The following is a 22,278-nucleotide window of genomic DNA, read 5'->3' on the forward strand; positions in this document are numbered from 1 at the left end:
AAACTTCAGACACTAACATTAGTTTAAAGAGGCGGTATTATGAAAAAAATCACTTTATAATGGTTTTGCTACAGTGACATACATCCCTTTAGCCTCATTCAGAGGGCCAAAGTTGAAAAAGTTCAGTTTCTTCCCTCCCTTGTTATTCCACACTTTGTAAAAAGTCAGCTTCAAATGGGCAAGTTAGATTTTTCCCTCCTATGACATCATAAGGCAAAAACTCCTCCTCCTGACAATCATGGTGTTGGGACTCAATCAGATTAGCCGCTTAACTCATTCACTGCCAGCCATTTTCAGAGCAGCCTAACCCATATTGCCAGATTTGGAGAGATTAGACTCTACGTTCATCAGAAAAAACCATTATGTTTATAGCTTGTTTCAAAAAGCTGACAAAAACTCCTTTTTTCTGAAAAAATCCACACATTCTCTGGTCGAGTGTGCACTGCTGTGAACTTCAGCATCAACTCTCGTAGCGCCATTTGTTATCTTGTAAACTTTTCCTCTTCCTCTGAACTCTGCACGTCAAGGGTGATCCGTCATCCAAAGTTGTGCTGCTGCCACCTACATGGCACCAGTTGGTCACTACGACATTGTACAAGTTCGATATTCCACGGGAGAGCTTCGTCACACTGTCTCCTAGCAACCCCAAACGAAAAACACAATTGACGTCTTTAGAAGTCTTTGGCAGTCAATGAGATAAATAGCCATGTGTTTGATTGTAATGTGCAGTTTTTTGGCTGAAAACAATAACAAGTGTGTGGATAGCAAAATAAAATCACTATGTAATCAGCTGTGGTGTGGAATCAGTGTCTACAGACACGCCCACTCATGCATATGCATGAAGACCCAAACACAGCCTGTTTTTAGAAGCATCATGACAAAGACTTTTCAGAGGGCTAAAACTCTGGAAAACAGGGGAGTTTGTGAAAATAAACCACAAATACTATGTTGTTGGGGGTTCTTAGAACAAATGGAGATGAGTGAAAAATAGCATAATACTGGACCTTTAAAACAAGATCTGTGGAGTGTTCCTAGAACTCTGATTTTTACACTTGGGTGTCCTCTAATTAAAAATTGACACAAAAAATGGTCACATCTAGGTGAATTATAGTGAACTTACTTAAATTGATTTGGGCTCAAACTGACACATAGTAAAGACTTCTAATCAAGCCGCTTGGTTGAGCTCATTTGTGCTATTTCTCTGCAGTGAGAAGCTTTAGGATTTGACATCACACTGCAGATGTTTTCCTCTTCTGATCTAGAAAGACACATTTCAAAGAGACGAGTGGCTCCAGGACACCAACTCATCAATCAGCAAACAGTGTAGCAGCTGTGATTATTTTAAAAGGTCTTGCTCTTATTTAAAGTCAAAGAGCTGGACCTGCATCTGTATTATTTTAGGGCAGATCGCTCCACGCACACACACACACACACTAGTCTGTATGAATAATTCCTGCACTCTATCAGCTCTAATCACTGTCATTTAGAGGAAGTACATTTGTTCCACTGTAGTGGAGCAGAACAGTTTGAGGGCAACTGTGTTTGGATTCAGATTTAGAGTACTCTGATTCTGATTTGGAGTGGCAGAAAAATGACAAAATAAGGAACCAAACCTCAAGACCTTATGACAAGAGTCTGAAAAATCTTTTCTTTCCTTTCACATTTTCATGTAATCTGTTACTTAGGCAGGTCAGAATGACACCCATCTCATTTCTAACTCCCTGTACGACTGAATCCTACATTTACAACAACCATCACACTCTCACCTCCGGTTTCCATGCATTTAAACGTGGCTTTGCTCTTGTGTTAAATTACCACAATTAATTATTCAACAGGAAAAGCAACTTTAAACATTTTCCTTTTTTTAACCTAAAGTTTGACTGATGGGAGTTTATCAAGTTTTACTGCCAATAAATATTCATCAGGTCTTGGAGGAAAGCTGAAGGCAGAGTGAGGCTCTCTAACAGCTCCCTCAGTGCTGCACTGCCACCCTCCTCCTCCTCCACTTCACTAATGCATGTGCTGCTGCTGCTGCTGAGGGCTACATTAAGACAGCAGCACTTCCATCAGCACAGAGCGACATAGAAGGAAACTCAGTTTCAGTTGAAACCACAGCACACCAGAGGTTATCTTTTAAATCTGCTCAGGATGAATAAATGTGATCTGCTAGAGACATAATGTAGGCCTCATTGATCAATAAACCCAAGATCATTTATTCAGGAGAAAAAGATGTAGAAGGTTTAACTTGTCGCTAGAAAGTTTATTTTCATCTCAACTGTAAACACTCAACCTATTTCAACCATTTTCATATTATGTGCTGCATTATTTCACAAAGGGTTCATTTGCTAGGCTAATGCTAAATTAAAGCTCACCTAATTCTATGCTAATGCTAAGCTCATGCAAGGATAATGCTAGGCCAATGCTAATTCTAGGCTAATGCTAGGGCAAGATAATGTTAAACTAAGGCAATGCTAGGTTAGAGCTAAATTAATGCTAGGCTAATCTAATCTAATATCGAATCTAATATTAGTGTTAATGCTAAGTTTATGCTAATGCTAAATTAATGATAAGCTAGTGCTAATTTAATATTAATGATAATTCTAAGCTTATGCTAGTATAATGTTATTGCCAGCTTAAAGCCAAGTTAATGCTAGGGGTGAGTATTGGCAAGGATGTTGCAATACGATACGATATCACAATATCGCGTTATATTGCAATATTCTACCCAGTTAATATCAAAATTAAACGTAGAGATGAAAAATCAAGTTGCTGTATATGTTCATCAGAAGATATTGATCATTCAGAGGACAAATTGAGTCAAAACTATTTTCTTCAAAACATCCTATTTCTTCTTCTTCTTCTTATTATTATTATATCTACGGCACATCTACTGCAGTGGCGGTGCGGAAGTGGCACAATTTCCAAGGTGTTTTTATGTAGGAACAGGAGTTGGTCAACATGCCCAGTAGTTAGGCTGCTCCGCTGAGAAGTGACAATGTCTCCAGCAGTAGAAAACACATGTCCACGAAAATGTGAAAAATACAGTAAGAAAAATATGGATTAAATATCAGAAAAAAATAAATAAAATAAAATCGATTTAAAATCAGCCCCTCAAAAAAATCGTGATATATCATGAAATCATGTTTTTTTTTTCACACCCCTAGTAGTTAATGCTAGACTAATGTTAATGCTAAGATAATGCTAAGTTAATACTAGGCTAATGCTAGGTCAGAGCTTAGTTAAAGCTGCACTACCTGATTCTTAAACCACGACAGACAGGAGTGGCTGAATTTGAACCGTAAATCCTGTCCCCCACTCTGATAAACCCTCCCAGTCTCCACCTCTCGCGGAAGTGCACGAAATCGCACACGAGAGCTGAACGTGCACTACTGGTAAAACACGTCACCACGCAAAAGGATGCACAAAATATAGGAAAATGGAACATTAGATTACCTGTCTAGAAGGAAAACAGCCACTTGCGCATCCACAGTTAGTCCAACAAGTTTGCACCGTGCACGCGTTTCACGAGATATCGCGGCAGCCAATGAGGAGGCTCCTTCGTGAGCTCTGCTCACCCCTCCTTTCTCTAAATTCTATGATTTAAGGTGGAGGGGGCGACCGCAAAGATTTTGTCTTCCGGGGCTTTAACAACTAAAATAATTAATTATAAGGCACAGACAGCACGCAGACGTACGATTTGTTCAGAAATGATTACTTTTACGATATACTATATGATGCTAATAAGATTTTTTTTTTTTTTAATTATTTATTTATTTTTATTTATTTATTCAGTTTATTTCCGACATGGTTACATTCTCTTTTTTTTTTTTCTTTTTTTTTTTTTTTTTTTCTTTTTTTGTACATGCCGAAAAAGGAGACGAGAGAAGCAGTTTGCTTATCCGGGTCCCGTCCCCTGTTTTACCATCGCAAATTTACATGGGTTTACATGTCTTAAAGAATTAAAGAAAATAAATTGAGTAGCTTAGCTTTAATGCTCGGCTAAAGGTAAGTTAATGCTAGGTAAACACTAACCTAATGCCAGGCTAATGCTAATGCAGTGTTCGATGACGCAGACCAGCACCTGCGTCCTCACTTGTATTTTCTTCAGGAAATGCAAAACGTTTCATGCATTGCATTGTGGGATGTGAAGTCCCGTAGATGGAAGTGTTTTGACTTCATTCTTACTGCGATTTCTTGAGTTTGCCTCCAAAGAACTCGGTCGAAGTGACTTCCCAACACATTTCTGGTGTTTTCATGGCTGAAAGCTGCGCCCAAAAGATCCGAATCACACCAAGATTAAAGTGGAAAAAAAAAAACTTCTATGCATTTGTTTACGCGACTTCGCAAAACAACTGATCTTTGATTTATTGATCTATGACAGGGGTTCTCAACTGATTTCACCCTGGGACCCATATTTTGTCAGTCATTAAATCGCGACCCAGTTTTTTGTTTTTAGAATTCAACCAACCAACTGTAAAATAGCTGTTGAAAACACACACATATAATCTTTTTTTAAACATAAATATATAAATTTTCCATGTTTTTACAGCATGCCTGCCAAGCAAAGATTTCTTTCAAAATTAAAGACAAGTCTAACATGAGACATTAAGTATTTATTTATTTTTGACCAGCTGTCCTCGACCCTCCCAGTACAGGTCCGTGACCCACTTTTGGGTCCCGACCCACCAGTTGAGAATCTCCGATCTATGAGACCTAAACTATGTCTTTGTGTGTTATCGTCTCCAGCCACTTTAGGAAACTAAAATAAAAAAGGTCTGAAGTTTGTGGAATTTTAGTGGATTTAGGGAAAACACTTTCCACAACAACCTCATCCGCAAAGTTCATTCAGGAAAATTGGAAGACAGCTGGAAATAAATGAAGGCATCATCTTTATTCCTTTCAATCTGATCAGGGGAACAGTTTGGCAGCCTGCAAACAGCAGGGGTTCTATCAGGGCACCTGAAGCAATGATGAATGAGGATGAAGCAGCACTGCAGGATGACAAAGCAAAGACCAGCGCTGAAAACAAGAGTGAAGTTTGACAAAGTCACGCTCTGACCCCAGAACTGAGCTAGTAGAAAATTAACTTTGTTTTAAATTGTTTATTATTATATTGAGTTATAAATATGGGCTTCAAATGCCTTCTACATACACGGATGGGTAGTTAATGTACTACACAAATATAGTGAGCTCAAAATCAAGGCAGGTCCAAACAGCCTGTCTAACATAGTGTGTGTTAATGTAGCTTCTAATGGCAGCAATTCAGAGCACAAGATTTTCCACAATAATAGGTTTTAATGCAGTAAAAATCAACTCTAACTTGCAAAACATGATGTTCTTAAGAACCCTCAGGTAGACAACAGACATTCTGCCCTTTACGCTTTAAAACACACTGGGGACGATAACTAACATTTCTTTGTAAACAGATAAAAACATCAATAAATCCGATGTATTTCTTCCAAAAAAAGGTTGAAATTACTGCTTGAATTGTTGAATCCATCATATAACTTGAAATTGAGAAAACTTTTGCGCATTACATTGAGGGAATGGAGTCTGTCTTTTTTTAAAGAAGTGTTTTACTTCCTTCTTACTGTGATTTCTTGTACTTCTTCGTCACTCCGCTTTTGGCCGAATTCAGGTGTTTTTCTGTGGGAAGCCAAAATATCAAGATAGCTATTGTTTTGGTTACTTTCAATTCATGAAAACAGCAGAAATGTCTGAGCTGAAACCTGGGCCACATATCGATGGCAAAGTCCAAGCTGATTGTTCTCCACACCAGCAATCTACGATTTATACTTTGCAAAAACTGGGAGGACAAAATAACAACTGAAGATGTCTTTGAAATAACTGGCTCTGGTCCACTTTCCACAAGTAATTTATTTCACGGAGTATTACATCGTCATACTTGTAGACCGAGGCTAAAGTTTGAAGATGTTCCCAAGCGAGATCTTAAAGACTATGGCACTGAACTGGAATCCTGGACTACCTTATCCAAAGATCGCAATAACTGGATAGCAAAACTTCATGCTGGTCTACTCAACGACGTTAACAGAAACCTTTTAAAATTCAGAGAAAGGCGCCTTAAATGCCACAGAAAAAGTAAAGAAGCTGCGATTTGTCATCCGTGAGAGATTAATGCCACTGCGCTTTTGGCCGAATTTGGGCCTCCATTGTTTTGTCCACAACTTTCAATGCGTGAAAAACTCAGAAATGTCACTTTGGCAGAGTCACCCTGAATATATATGATATATAGTAAAAAGACAATAATGGTAAATGGACTTGATTTATATAGCGCCTTATAACCACACTGAAGCAGTCCCAAAGCGCTCTACATATCAGCTCATTCACCCAATCACTCTCACATTCACACACCAATGGGACAGGACTGCCATGCAAGGCGCTAGTCGACCACTGGGAGCAACTTAGGGTTCAGTGTCTTGCCCAAGGACACTTCGACACAGTCAGGTACTGGGATCGAACCCCCAACCTCTTGATCAGAAGACGACCCTCTACCACCTGATCCACGGTCGCCCTAATATGCATATGGCGCATATTAGGGCGAATATGCATATGGCGCAACATATGCAATATTAAAAAAGTGGTGTCTTGAAAATGGGAAAATTGTGCAGAAAGGGCATTGAAATTTGATTAAGTGGCAGAAATGGGAGTAATGTAGCAAAGTCCAAGGTTGAGAACCCTGTTCTAATGAACTGCAGCAAATCTTATGAGTGATCAAATAGGAACACGGCTTTAATTAATAGGATGTGCTCAACTCTATTTTTAAAAAACAGAAAAACATGATCATGTTAGTAAACATGGAAAAAGTCAAATATAAAGCTGTTGCTGCAGATGGTTTGAAACTATACAGCAGCAAAAAAGGACAGTTTTCCTACAGCAATGCATTAAAATCAGAGCCCAGAGCAGACGAGGTTGACTGAGGTGATGAAGCCAAATCTGCCTTTTCAGTCAGATTTAAGACTCATGTTTTCAGCCGTTGTTGCTCTGCCGTTTCAGCTCAGAGTCAATCAAAAGGCTTTAGGAAACACTGTAGATGTGAATCAGTGAAAAAATACAAACTAAGAACTTAATGCTAATCTTGGGGGGAAAAAAAACAGTAAAACTTGGTTTGAAAACTTGTCTTCACAATGGGTTGGAAATACTAAAGAATGCATTTGTTGTTTCCAAATCCTCTATTCTTCCCACTGTGATGCGATTTCCAAACTGTGTCTCAATCCACTGCGTTTGTGTGATATTTGCAGCTCATCAAATATGCACACACACACACACACACACACCACAAGAATGAAGGCATTTCTCACTGTGCACATTTATCTTCCGACACTTGGCCAAGTCTTTCTCTACTGTTCACAAGTCAAACTATGCAGAAAAAATCCAAAGTAAAAGAGTAAAACTGAGACAGCTATATGGTAAAACTCCAATATAAGTACTGAGGCATCATGGGAAAACATAGCTATTTGGTATTACGCCCAATATAAATACTGAGGTATCATAGGAAAACTGCTCTGGCCAATCGAATTTTAAAATATCAGCAGAATTGGGCTTTTAAGCTCACTTTACTTTACATGTTTAATAATGGCAGCATGAAAACTTTATTGATCTTCATCCTCAGAGGGCCAATACCTCCCTAAGATTACATAGCAGCAGGGCTTCTCTTCCTTAGAGCTAAAAATAGCATCAGACAAAAGGCTCAAACAGCTTGGCTTTAATGCGCCGTGCCAAGAGATCGCAGGGACTGAGAAGCAAGCTGCCGCACACAGGAAGCCAGAGAGTCAAATAAGACGATTAACTTGAACTTTTAAAATAAATTCTGATTTCTCTCCAAATCATGAAAAAAAGAGCCAGTGCAGAAAAAGCAGAGGTTGGATGAGAACACCGTTCGGAGTTGAGGTGAAGTTATTTATTTAAGGGAAAATAATAAAACTAGGAAGGTCATACAGGCTGTCAACAGAAAACACTCAGAAAAAGCAAACCTCATTACAATAACTGCTGTTCTGTTTTTTTCCATTAATCTCTGATGATGAAAGTCACTGGACTAAAAACAAACTAGACAAGAGCAGATCAAATAATAGTTAGTGCCACCTGATAAACATCATCATCTAAGAGGGGAGCAGACGGGAGAGTCACACACCATGGAAAACTCCATTAAATTTTGGAGTTGATCCGGATTAATACACTGATTCTGGATTATATAATAAAAATGTAAAAATCTCTATCTCTCATCATTGATGAACTTTCAAATGGTAAATGGACTTGATGGATTTATATACTTATATGCTTTTCACAATATCAGCTCAATCACCCTGCCATGCCATGCAAGGCACTGGTCAACCATTGGGAGCAACTAGTGTCTTGGCCAAGGACGCTTTGACACAGACGGGTATAGACTGGGATTGAACCCCCAACCTCTGGATCAGAAGGTGATCCCATACCACCTGAGCAACGGTCGCCCAATTCATGTTGAAATTGAGTGATCTTTAAGAAATTTAACTCCGTTATGTCAGGTTGGTTCTAGTGATGTACCGAGATTCCGGCCACCAAAAATTTTCAGCCGAAAAATGGCCCAAAAGTACATTCTGTTTTTTTATTTCCTTTTTTAATCGGTACCGTTGTAATAATTGTTGCACACTTGGACACAAAAGGGACTCCACCGTGTGCACGGGATGTTTAATCTCTCTCTTTAATCTGAATAACCCACAAATACATTCATCAGCCGCACCATTTATTTAATACAGGTGATTGGCTTGGATGCTGCCGTCTTCACCTGAGGACCCCTGCAGCTCTTTAGCTGCACCCAATGATGCTCAACCGTAATAACCATCCATGTATTTAAGCTCAGAGGCTCAAACATACCGTGGCCTAGAAGGGCCCGGCGGCAAAGGCACCGCCCCGCCCCCAACTCGCCGCTTACCTGGGCCTTGAACATGGTTACCTTGCTGAGCCCTCTCCGCTCTCTGGCGGGGATGGAGCCCCCTCATCATGGACTGTCCTCGGTGCACCTTGACATGGGGATCGGACCACCACAGTTGGGCAAGGGGTCGGTGGGGATGTCGGACACCCACCCACCCGACCCGTCTAAAAACACGGACCGCTGTGTAACCGCACAGCAGAGCACAGTGAATGGAAGCGTGTTGACCAGCTCCTTTTCTTACACAATCATTTTAAAGTGAAGATAGCACAAAGATGAGTAGCTGTGCATTTGTCTCAGCACTTACAGTCCCTGGCATTAATAATTATTTGTATTCTTTTATCTATCCACCTTTTATTAAAAAACCCAAATTCCACAAGTGTTATGAGAGCTAATATTGTAGGTTGAATATGTTTTTAAAGCTACTTTGATTGGACACAGCAAAATGTTTAGTGTATTGTATCCCACAAGACTGCTGCTGATTTAAGTTTTGTTTGGAAGTCTTTATTTTTACTGAATAAGCTTTAGTGTTAGATCACATTGACTTAGCTGAACAAGCTAATATTGTAGTAATTTTTATACATATTTATTTCTTTTGTAATATGATTACTGTTGGATTTGGTGGTTTGATATAAAGATAATAGTGATACATTTGTTTGGTTACTTTTATGAATGGATACCGACACGTATACCTTGTTTAAAAGTATGAAATAGCCACAAAGTGAGGAAAAGAAAAAAGATGCATAAACAATGGTGATAATCGTTAATATTGTAATAATCGTTGATTAATCAAATCGTAGCACCCTGAACCGAAATCGAATCAAATTGTGAGGTCCCTTAGATGGCACACCCCTAAAAGTAAGGCAGTAACCAAGATTAAAAAAAAACAACTTTAGCTTTATTTGACTAATTTTGGCCTTCAAAAGAGTTATACATTTCGAAATTTTCCGCGCCCCCATGCTGTGAAAAATTCCTGGTGAAAACCCTGTTGTGCATTCTTGGAATATCAGTGCCTAATAAATATTTTCCTATTTTTAATTGATGTATTTTTGAAGCATTAATATTAATTTATACAATTGCAATACTTTAATTTTAGTGAAGTTAGTACAAATTCAGAAGACCATAAATGCAATGGGACTAATAATTTGCATCACAATTTCTTTCGGTGTTTCAGTTTTCTAATTAGAGACATATGACACAAAAGACATGCAAACCAATCCATGTGCACAAAAACGTGCAAAAACATTTGACTCACAATCAGCCTCCCACTTCAGCCCCTTTTGCTGCTCAATGCTGCACATCGATCTCAGTCTGGTCCCTTCTTCCACTGATTGATGCCGTGATGTTGTTTTATTATTGACATGTTGTGATGAGTGTTGTTCCAGCAAAGGCAGAATGACTGTCACAGGCCTCACTAAACCCTTATGGACTTAACTCAACAGGCAGGCCTGTGAGCATGTACTAGACATTTCTACACAACAAGCCTGTGACGGTGTCAAGTGTTTTGCACCCAAAGCAAACACGCTCTCTGTGGGTAGCTAGCTGCATGCTGGCCTTCAGTGTGGAGGGAGTGTGCATGTTCTCCTGTGAAGATTAGCTCTGTGAGTGCAGTCGACTATTTCATGTCGAGCAGGTTCTCGTCTATTGGCTTTATAGTCAACACTGCAGATACACATGTAATAAATATAGACCAGCAAATGACAAAAACGGCTACTTTTAGACACACTAAAAAGTGTTGGATTGAATGTCTAGAAAGTGTGACAAAACTTAAGAATATGTGCAATTCTGCCCATAATGCCATTCAAAATCTTATGCTACGTGTTAAGGTTCGACTAGTGATCATGTTCTCCTGTAACTGAAAATGAATGCAGAGCTTCATCTGAAGTGTGTTGTGATGAACAAGTGGTTTAAAAACATTGAGCTAGGGTTGGGTGATATGGTGACTCTGAAGACAAGTATTTTAATACAAAACACTAAAATAGAAAACTTGATATATCGCCCAGCCCTACATTGAGCCTGCCTGTTCTGCCTGAAAGGCAACACCTCAAAAAGTGTTGAACTCTGTACCTGGTGAATAAAATACATTCTGATTATACAGTTTAAAAATAGTACAAGAAATTTAACTTGGTAGTTGGAGCGGAAAAAACACACATTAACACATTAACATATTCTTTTTTTCTTTCTTATCTTAGTTTTATACATCTCAGTTCTGAAAAAGACTAAAAAGAGGAGTATTGAGGTTTTGCTATATTTAAAATGGATTCATCTTGTTTTGATTGTTTTACTACCAAGATGTACAGCAACGAATACAGATATGAAATGTATGTAATGTATGCACTGCAAAACCAAAAAAAAAAAAAAAACCCTTTTTGGTTTTGAAAGCTTCATCACCCATTTTCATTAAAAGACTTAAAATGAATGTTTCATTTTTTCACAAATCCCACCCTATGCTCCGTTAAGTAGAGTTTAGTTTGCTACTCACTGTGTAATTAGGGTTTCCTGCCTGCACCCTCAGCTCAGCCAGCACCCAGATGCCATTGGAAAGCTTCATGGACTGGTAAAGCATGTCCTGCCCGTCCACTGTGCGCTTGGCTATGGTGAAGATGTTGCTGCCCTGCAGTTTACTGGAGGCTGCATCTGTAAGGGTTGGGGTTAATTATACATGTAATTGCGTAATTGATAATTAAATACAATTATGCTGTAGTAATAATAACTGTAATTTAAAAATATCTCTTGCTGTGAATTGTAATTGAGTTCAGATAATTTACTTTGTAATTGGCATGAAAATTCTATAAAAACTGTAAATTACAATTTAATTAAACACAAACCTGGGGAACTAGTAGTAGTTAATAATTATTAAATAATGGCTAATGTCAACTTTTCCCACCTCTTGTTACTTCTCTTCAGGATCATTTTACCAGTTAAAAAATTCAAATCCAGGGGTATACTGACAGAAAAAAGGATCAGCAAACCCAAACCAAAAATATTAATACCAATATTTTCATTGATTAGGAAGACTAACAAGGTAAACAAGAGATGAAAAACAAATAGGATGATAGAGCATATTTTTTTGTGTATTTTACAGATTTGAGAAATGGGTCAAAACTTAGTCATTTATCATATGAGATGCTAACAGAAAGCTAAAACAAGGGGAAGGTTAAGTTTTATGAGGTTATTTATTAAAGGCTCAGTATTTGCGATTACGGTAATTGAATTTTAACTTTAGTAGTTAAGAAGATAATTGTAATTGAGTTTCAGGGGAAAAAATAATTTGAATTGTAATAGGAAAAAATGCCAGTCACAATTGAGTTGTAATTCAACATGGATATTTCAAGACGTAATTCTAATTGAAAAACGTAATTGCCCCCAACCCTGGCATCTGTTGGTGTTACACACTCATTAAAACTCAACAGTCACTACGCTGACCAACATATTTTGCTTACTTCTACCTAATTAAATTTATATATTTTATATAATAACATCTGCCACGCTCGTTTAGTTGCCGAGGCGGTCAGGAAAATCCCCTCTCCGTGATGGCTGAGGTGATCATTGCTAAAAGTTTCTTTTTATTACAAGTATTATAAGGTCATTTAAACCAAACCAATCGTCTGTCTCACTTTAGTGCGACATGAAATAATCTTTCTTTGTTCATGAGAAAACACTTGGTCTGTTGGGAAAATCTCCATTAAAGTGTCATTAAGGATTCTTCTCCGGTTCAGCTGCTCGCACACTCTTGTAAAACTAAATTATCACATGCAGATAAGCTTCTGCAGCAGATGACTTTTTATTAAACACAATTTGCTTGGTTAATGAGGATCCGACCCTGAGGCTGGAGCGTAGGACAGCTGTGAATGATAATGTCCTTTCCTCACCTGAGCTGAGGTGACAATCTTTGATCTGGAACTGGGACTCGTTCTCATTAGGAATGTCTTTCCACGTAGCCAGGAACACTTGCCGTTCTACAAGAGCAGAGATGCAACATGAGAGATGCTAATTACGCTGAACACTGTGTAATATACACACAAGATACATGAAAAATAGAAAATTCAAGGTGAAGGGGAACACACACTTAGGAACATGTAAAAATGTTTGATTCTTTTAAAACACAATCCAAAAAAATATATCAGATACAACAGTGGTTCTCAAACTTTTTTAGTTCAAGTAGCCGCTTTCTCTAACTTTAGAATCCGAGTATCTCCTTATGTCTGACTAGAACAGGGGTCTGCAACCTTTACTCTCAAAAGAGCCATTTTGTCTTATCTCACCTGGATTAAAGTCCTTCCAGAGCCGACAAAAAAAAAAAAAAAAAAAAAAAAAAAAAAACCTTTCTAATGAAAACAACATAGTGTATACATTTCTATACAGTTAAAATTATATCGAATAATGTTTTGAAAACAAATTTTTTTTTAGATAATGTATTTGAAGGGCTACAAAAAATAACTTGAATTTGACAACACATGTCAGTCAACACATGCTGATTACTAATTTCTTGCCACATATCAAGCATGCATATTCAGCCGGCATGTTGGCAGTTAAATGAATCTGTCCCCACATAAGTCAAATGTATATTTACGTCCAGGATAGACTTTTAGTAGATTTAGTTATCTTGCCAGGGATTTAAAACTTAAAGTTAACCTCAGGTGCAGGAAAAAGTTAATGGTCTGTAGATGTTTCAGGACGTGAAGTGAGTTATTGCAGGTTGACAAATCATTATATCGTGATTTTATTTGGTTTCAAAATCATTAATCATTAATACCCTCTGTAAGAAAATAATTATTGTTATCAATATTTTTGAAAGCTTTAGGGAGCCATTGCAAAAGAGTCAATAAGCCACATGAGGCTCCAGAGCCGCAGGTTGCAGACCCCTGGACTAGAACATTTTACTCAGAATTCTGTGAAAAAACAACTCTAGAGCATAATGACATAATGAATCAATGATAACACACATTTTAAAGATTCTCATTTTGTAAATAAGTGGGATGAGACAATATTTAGTGCCTCCTGTAAAATCTAGAATAGAGTTTAAAATCCTCCTCTTAGCATACAAAGCTCAACATGATCAAGCTCCTGCAAATCTTAGACACTCCGCTCTTAGTTTGCTGGTCTACTGGAGGTTCCAAACGTGTCTAGAAGTAGAACAGGAGGCAGAGTATTCAGCTACCAGGCTCCTCGCCTCCCAGTCTTAGTACGGGAGGCTGCTACTCTCTCCACCTTTAAAAATAAAATCTAAACCTACTTATTCCTCAAAGCGTATACCATATAATAGCGTTAATCTAACCACTAGGAACAAAGCCCTAAACCAAAAAAATGAGGAATTAAAAACTAAGATTATATAGTAGAACACCAACACTGGGGGGTCGACTGCGCAGCCGCAAAGATGACAGCTTAAAAGTTTCACTCCTCCGACATTTGGTGTTAAACTGCCCTTTAAACTTGACAAATGCAACTTGAACTAACGTGACTAAGCAGACTAAGCAGACTAAGATGAAAACCAAGAAAAACCAACAGACTGTCGACTCACAGGACGGCGTTATCCATGAATGCCCATGAGCTAATGCTAACCGCAGTCTGCTAGCCGAGAATGAGGAAGAAGGGGAAGACGTGGAGGTCAGTCTACACATAATACTGGCGGAAATAAAGAGCTTCCGCCAAGACAACAAGCAGCAACTTGGAGAAATTAAGGAGGAGATCAACAAGGCAAAGTTGAGACTCGAAGAGGCGGAGGAACGGATTGTGAGTGCTGAGGAGAGGATGCAGTCGATGGAGGAAGTGATGGAGGAGCTGGTGAAGCTTCAGACTCACCTGGAAGCTAAACAATCCGACCAAGAGGGAAGATCCAGGCGGAATAATATTAGGATATATTCCGTAACGGAGGGGTCTGAGAAAGAGTCTCCGTCGATGATACATTTTGTTGAGGAACTGTTAAAACGTAACCTATCCGTGACGGACGAAAAGGGTTTCCAGAGAGAAGGGGCTCCTCCGAGGTCGATTGTTGTCGCTTTCCAAAGCTACAGAATGAAGGAGGAGATCCTGTGAACAGCGTGGCAAATGAAGGGATTCGACTGCAAAGGTGTGCGTGTCAATTTTGTGTTTAAGAAAAGACAAGAATATGCGGAAGCAAAGAAGGTGCTGAAGGAAAAGGGGATCCGCTTCCAGACGCCCTTCCCAGCCAGATTTCGAGTTTTCTACCCAGACGGAACCCGTACATACACATCTGCAGAGGAAGCGACCGAGGAGATGACGAAGAAGGGGTCACAGGTTACTGTGCTTAAACCACCCGAGACCCTTCTGGAGCAGATCAGGAGGCTGACATGGACTGTCAGCGGCGGACGAAGACAGACTCAGGCTCATAAACAAAGAAGATCAACATACAAGGACAGGCTCCAGAAGTTCAGGAGCTCATCACTGGAAGACCAAGACAAGGCTGAGTAGACGATGAACACACTGGCCCTATTGGGGGAAAATATATGTTTGTTTTCTTTGACATTCTAGGTAAAGCTTAAGCTATTATTTCCCCCAGGAGCGACGGAAACCATTTTATTCCCCTTTCCTTCTTATTTAATCTTATTTGATTAGTCAGATGTCTTAGATTTAAATTTAGATGATGACTAGTGTTTTCTGGTTTAAATTTTATTGTTATTATTTTTATTTATTATGAAAACCCAAAATGATGGCAATTAATAAGCATGTCGGGGGATTGATTTTCTTTTTTGGACTGTATTTGCACCGCCATGGATAAAACTTATGGTGTTACCATGGCGACTGAGGGCCCTTTCAGGAACGAGAGGCCCTCCCTCAGGGAGGCAGCAGTACAACAACTGACTCAGGGTCCTTCTATGGACCCCACCTATCAATGTTCTGTTGAACATTTGATGTTGATTAAGGTTCACACCTTAACTAGTTGCTTTGTTTTTTTTTTCGCTGCAGTTCAGAGCAGTATGGGAGCTGTCACACAAACTCATTTTAGAGGTCTTAAGAGGTTCTACTACAAATGTAATGTCGGATAATACTATAAAGATACTTTCCTATAATGTGAACGGTATTCTTAACCCGATCAAGAGAAGTAAAATATTTTCAAAGTTGAGAAAGGAGCAGGTGCAGGTGGTGTTTCTGCAGGAAACACATTTAACAGATGTGGAACATGTTAAATTGAGAAGAGGAGGCTTTAAACATCTATTCTATTCCTCCTATAAATCCGGGCATAGAAGAGGATTTGCTATCCTATCTCAAACCAAGTTCAATATGAACATATCTCAGAGATTAAGGATAAGGAGGGTCGATATATAATGACCATAGGAAGGATTGAAGGGGTTTTGGTGACATCATTTAGTATATATGCTCCCCCAGGAAGTGATTGGCGATTTTATCAAAGATTATTCCATATTATATCTACAGAATCTCAGGGGTTGCTTATATGTGGAGGTGATATGAACATAAAACTAACTAGAATGGATTCATCTGGGACCGGCAGAGGTCACAATATACCCATGATCAACAAAATCAACTCTATTATAGAGGAAATTGGTATTATTGATGTTTGGAGGGATCTTAACCCAACTAACCGGGACTACACCTTCTATTCAGCTCCACAATCAACATATTCGAGATTAGACTATTTCTTCATATTTAAAAAAGACCGATCTAGAATCAGATCTTGTGGCAAAACTCAAGACTCGGCTTGAGAAGGCTCATCGTTTGGCAAAAAACTTTTCTTCCGTGGCTGCTCCACTCACGTCGTTGACTAGTCCGTCAACGCCTTATGTTTGGACCAGTGAGTGTCAGCACTCTTTTGAGAGCCTCAAGGGCATTTTGTCTTGTGGTCCTGTTCTGTCTGCTCCAAATTTTAATGCTCCTTTTACATTAGAAGTTGATGCCAGTGCGCTCGGTGTGGGAGCGGTTCTTCTTCAGTCAGATAGCCAAGGAATAGACCATCCAGTGGGTTACTTCTCAAGGAAGCTCTTGAGAAATCAACTGAACTATGCGACCATTGAAAAAAAAGCTTTAGCCTTATTGTTGGCTTTACAACATTTTGAGGCCTACCTCGGGTCCAGTCCACAGCCGATTAAAGTTTATACAGACCATAGCCCTTTAGTCTTTCTTTCCAGGATGCAAAACCACAACCAGCGGCTTATGAGATGGTCGTTGATCATACAGGAGTACAACTTGGAGATCTGTCATAAAAAGGGTTTGGACAATGTAATTGTGGATGCTCTGTCACGGGCACTTTCAAATCTGTTTTTGAAAAATTTAGCTTTGTCAAACTGTGTGTGAGCTTAAAAGGGTAGGGGTGTTACGTCCAAGTGAACTTGACACTGTTGTGATCCTCCTCTGTTTTTTTTAGCAGGCTAATCAGCTGGCTGCAGCTGTGCTCACCTGGCCTCGTTAGAGCCCTGCAGTACATAAGGGCTCGATCAGCACACTGAAAGGAGGTCTTCAGGACAGTCTTCAGAGGAAGTTTTGATGAGCAGTCGGGAGAGAGCTGTTTTGCATGGTGGCCTTACCTTTTGTTTGGTTCTCAGTGTGGTGGTAAGGTGTAGGGTTAGGTAAGACGAGGTACGTCTTACATTTTACACACCAAGGAATTTTGTGTCTAGAAACACTAGGTAAGTGGTTGGTACCACCCCATGTATGTTTTGGCCTCTTCTTTAGTTAGTTAGTCAGGATTTTAGTTTGTTCCGTTTCATATTGGAGTGCAAGAGTTTGCTAGGGCCTGGTTTGTTTTGTTGTTTTCATTTCTTTGGCACTAACCTCCCAGTCCTCACCTTCCCCACCTGGGAACTGTTCATCCTGTTGTAACGACGAATAAAACTCTGTTAAACACTGAACTGTCTTTGCTGCTGTTTGGCCGTCTGTTGCTGTCCGGGTGCCCTTTTTGAGCACTCAGGTCGTAACACTCAATCAAAATGGTTATTCTGCTTCGTCTACTATATCTCTTTCAGACTCTACCAATTGAAGTAAATGATCAACAGTTTATTGAGTGGGATAAATTAATTTCGCGCTATATTTGGATGGGTAAGAAACCAAGGATAAGATACAAAACGATGCAATTGTCAAAAGAAAAAGGAGGTATGGCGCTCCCAATTTTAAGGGATTACTATTATGCAGCACAGTTAAGACCACTAGTGTGTCTTTCTGATCCACAATTTAGAGCAAGATGGAAAGAAATAGAAGAGGTGGAATCCACAGGACCCCCACTACAAGCTGTAATAGCTGATGATGGATTGATCAATAACTTTTATGATAAAGACAACCCTTGGATAAAAGTAACTCTGAAAATATGGCCGAAAATGATTATCAAACATAACCTGAAGGATGCAGAGAAAGTATTACGGTGGTGTGCATATGACACAGAATTTATACCAAACAGAACAGATTCCACTTTTAAAATTTGGAGAAATTCTGGGGTAACAGCTTACTGCTGTTTAATACAGAAGGGGGTTGTTAAAAGTTTTGATAAGTGCAAGAGAGAATATAAATGGGAGAATAAAGATTTGTTTAGATATTTACAGATACGACATCGGTTGAATGAGATCATGGCGGGGGGGATCAGGGAAATTAGACAGCGATATACTTGTGACGGCTTATGTGTCTGGGAGTGGACGTGGAATAATATCCAGAATATACAAAAGCTTACAGAGCTCCTCAAACCTAAACACCCTGCATGTTAAAAGTAAATGGGAAAGGGAAGGAGGTTTGCCGATATCTGAAGAACAATGGGGGAATATTTGTAAATTGCAATGAAAAACAAGTAATTCACACAGCTGGAAGGAATTTGGGTGGAAAAATATCATCAGATTTTTTATTACCCCTTTCCAAAAGAGATATCAAGGTGTTGGTACAGATTGTTGGAGGTTGTGTCGTTCAACTGAAGCCAATCATTCCCATGTGTTTTGGAGTTGCCCAAAACTTGCAACTTTTTGGCGAGAGGTTCATGAAAGTCTAGAAACTGTATTTCAAAAAACTATTCCTTTTGATGTTTTCACACTGTATTTGGGAGGCATGGAACGGCATACACAATCTGCGGCAGACAAATATTTAATGAGAATACTGCTTGTGGGAGGGAAGAAGGCCATAACTAAGAAGTGGTTACAACCGGATGCACCAACAATTGACGATTGGTATAAAATTATTTATGACATCTACATTATGGAAAGATTGACCTTTTCTATTAAAGTGCAATCGGAGAAATTTCAAAGATGGTGGTCAAAGTGGGTTGGGTAGATTGGCCCTCGGAGGCCAGACTTGATTTGATGACCCACCTATAGAATATAAAACTTACTGGACTATTCAATAGAGATGCGAGTATATACTTATAAATGGACGAGTGAAGGTGACAGCTTTTTGTTCTTGTTCATTTATTTTACTTTATTTTATTTTACTTTTGGGTTCTGAAATGTATACATTTGTTTAAAACGTTTTTGAAAATGAGAGGAAGGAGTGGCTGAAGTTTCAACTTGAGGAACCACATCTTGCACTGTTGGGTTATTTGTATATATGTGTATACAGATATATGATGTGCTGTAATGTTTGGAAATTGGTAAGATGTTGGACCATGTAAGATCTTCCTGTTTAAAAAAAAATGAATTATAAAAAAAAATCAAAAGAACACCAACACTATATTCAACCACAATCCATCATCTACACATACTGTAGCTCTAATGGGCTGCAATGAATGATATACCAGTCAGACGCAGTTGTGCCGGGTTGCAGCCAACCCCTCAATTCTGAATCTCGTTGTATACTCATCACTCTGCTTATACTGCTCACATACCATTTACACTGATGTCCACTCATAAGTCCACTCACACATAGTTTAGTACCAGGTGTTTCCAAGGCAGGCAGACCTGCTAATAATGTATCATGTTTTTCTACAGTCTGTGCCTTCTCCTCGCCCTTTTCTCTCTTTTCTGTTTCAGTTCTTGACGCTGGAGCTGATTGTTCCTGATCTGTAGTTCACGGCTCAACTAGTCTGATGTTCTCTCTCTCTATCCTGTTCTCAAAGCAGATGGCTGCCACCTCTGAACCTGGTTCTGCTGGCAATTTCTTCCTGTTAAAAGAAAAACTGTTGGAAGGGATTTTTTTCTTCCCACTGTCGCTTATGCTTGTTCATGTGGATTTGTTGGGTTTTTTTACTTTTTATTACAAATTTTATATTTTGATAGCGCTTTGAGATGACTTTTGTTGTAATTAGCACTATATTAAAAAAGTTGAATTGAATAAAATTTGGATTACAATATCCAATACAATATAATACAATGATTATGGTATTTTGACCAAATAAAACACACAAAAACAACTTACAAAACGCAACTTTAATGAGTGTGTTTCTGGTGTCTTTTTGTGTATTTTGTAGTTATTATTCAGTGTGTTTTTGTTGTGAGTTGTTTAGTATGATAAGTTTTTTTATCTTAACCCCATATTTTTAAAGCTTTCATTTGTTGATTTAACCCTCTCCGTCTCTCAAGTACCCCCCTGTAGTGCCATTGCGTACCCCTAAGAGTACACGTACCCACATTTGAGAAACAACGAGCTAGAAGAACCTCCTGGATGATAAAACGCTCCATGGAGGTTCAGAGAGGGGCTTGAAAACCAAAAGGCCTCTGGGAGAAACTTAGCCTACACATGAATTAAAATGATCAAACAAAGATTCCTGATGACACTGATGTCCTGATGTCAGAGCATCTGTGCAGTGCCGAGGTTTGAAAGTGTTTGAGCACGAGACTACGTCACGTAGCACTTCACAAGGTCACACCGTCAGCAGTATTAGTAGAAAGGCTGACGCACACGTCTGTCAATGACGTCCGTGGAGCGCGGAGGAATCAAGACTCACCCATCTTCCCGTCCTCCACAAACAATATGCTGATGGGGTACTGACAGCTGAAGTAGAAGACGTCAATGTTGTTCTTTACTGCCACCTGTGAGAGGGATTACATTAATGGAGGGAACGGGGTGGGGGGGGGGGGGAAATGACAAGAAGCGATACATAAGTGATTACAACCCATTACTGAAGAAATGGCACTAAATGGTGGGCGGGGCCAGTTTATGTAATAACGTGAGTGTCAAGGTTGGGGTCAATTACATTTTTAAATTACCCCATCAATTATCCATGTTTGAATACAACTCAGAATTTTTTCTAATCACAATTAAAATGACAAATATTATTTCCCCCCGAAAGTCAATTACAATTACGTTACCAATTACTAAAATTCAATTACAAAATAATCACAATTGCTGCGCCTTTAATAAATAAGCCCATAAAATGTAACCTTCCTCTTGTGTTAGCTTTCTGTTAGCATCTCTTATGATAACGGGTCAGTTTGACCCATGTCTTAAATCAGCTGTAAAATACATAAAATATAATATCAAATTTGTTTTTAATCTCTTGTTTACCTTGTTAGGCTTCCTAAACAATGAAAATATTGGTATTGATACAATACCCGTAAATTTAAATTATTTTAAAAATGGAAAAATGATCCTCAAGAGAACTAATAGGTAAACTTTATATGAAACATATTTTAATAATTGTTATTTGTGTATGTGTAAGTCGTGGAACTGTAACATAGTTCTTCATGTTTGTGTTTAAATTGTAATTGACAGTTTTTATAGAATGCTCAAGCCAATTACAATTTCAAAGTGAATCATCTGAACTCAACTACAATTACAACAGCAACATATTTTTTCCAATTATGATTACGATTACGGTATAAATTTGTCATAATATTAATGTTTCAAAGTCAAGGCCCAAGGGCCAAACCCGGCCCTTTAAAACATCCAAAACGGCCCACAAGGGGAAGTAAAAACGACTGAGAAAACATGAATCATTGTGTACATGACCAAATAGTTTAGTTGTAGATATCTCCGTAGGGTTGCAAAGGGTGCGCAAAATATCCAGAAGATTTCAACGGGAACTTAAGCTCAGGAATTTTAGCAATATTCAAAAAATAGAAACTTTTCAGGGGAATTATTTATTGATCATTTTAAATCACTGTATCATTATCCAAACATAAAGATTGGCATCAATGAAAAATAATACACTTTATAAAAACATAACATTACAACAGATTTATTTGAAAGTAGAACTTTACAATCTACATTATTTGCAGGCGTTGGGAGTTTTCCACGCTTGAGAAACACGATTGAAGTCATTTAAAAACCTGCTCAATCCTCAAATTATTTGACAAAATTTCCCCAAATTAAATAAATATAGTCACTACCTGTCACCTATTGCTTGGATATTGTCTGAGCACTATATACTACTTTTATATCATTTATATGTGGAAATGTTGAAATTGTTCAATTTCCCACTTCTGCGGCCCACTGGAAATCAAACAGAGCTTAATTTGAGCGATCCA

At 38.7% G+C, this 22,278-nt stretch overlaps 1 protein-coding gene across 4 annotated transcripts in view; it reads right to left on the reverse strand.

Moving 5' to 3' along the window:
- ap1b1 (adaptor related protein complex 1 subunit beta 1) overlaps nucleotides 1-22,278 on the reverse strand; it is a 59,430-nt gene that overhangs the window by 1,144 nt on the left and 36,008 nt on the right. For all 4 annotated transcript variants that reach the window (XM_028458327.1, XM_028458328.1, XM_028458329.1 and 1 more), the window contains exons 19-21: nucleotides 20,757-20,841; nucleotides 12,799-12,885; nucleotides 11,409-11,563 (exon numbers count right to left, since the gene is read on the reverse strand). In XM_028458327.1, the coding sequence (XP_028314128.1) occupies nucleotides 11,409-11,563; nucleotides 12,799-12,885; nucleotides 20,757-20,841 (327 nt within the window). The remainder of the gene's footprint in view (nucleotides 1-11,408; nucleotides 11,564-12,798; nucleotides 12,886-20,756; nucleotides 20,842-22,278) is intronic.

This window comes from Gouania willdenowi, chromosome 9 (genome assembly GCF_900634775.1).
Source record: "Gouania willdenowi chromosome 9, fGouWil2.1, whole genome shotgun sequence".
NCBI lineage: Eukaryota > Metazoa > Chordata > Actinopteri > Blenniiformes > Gobiesocidae > Gouania > Gouania willdenowi.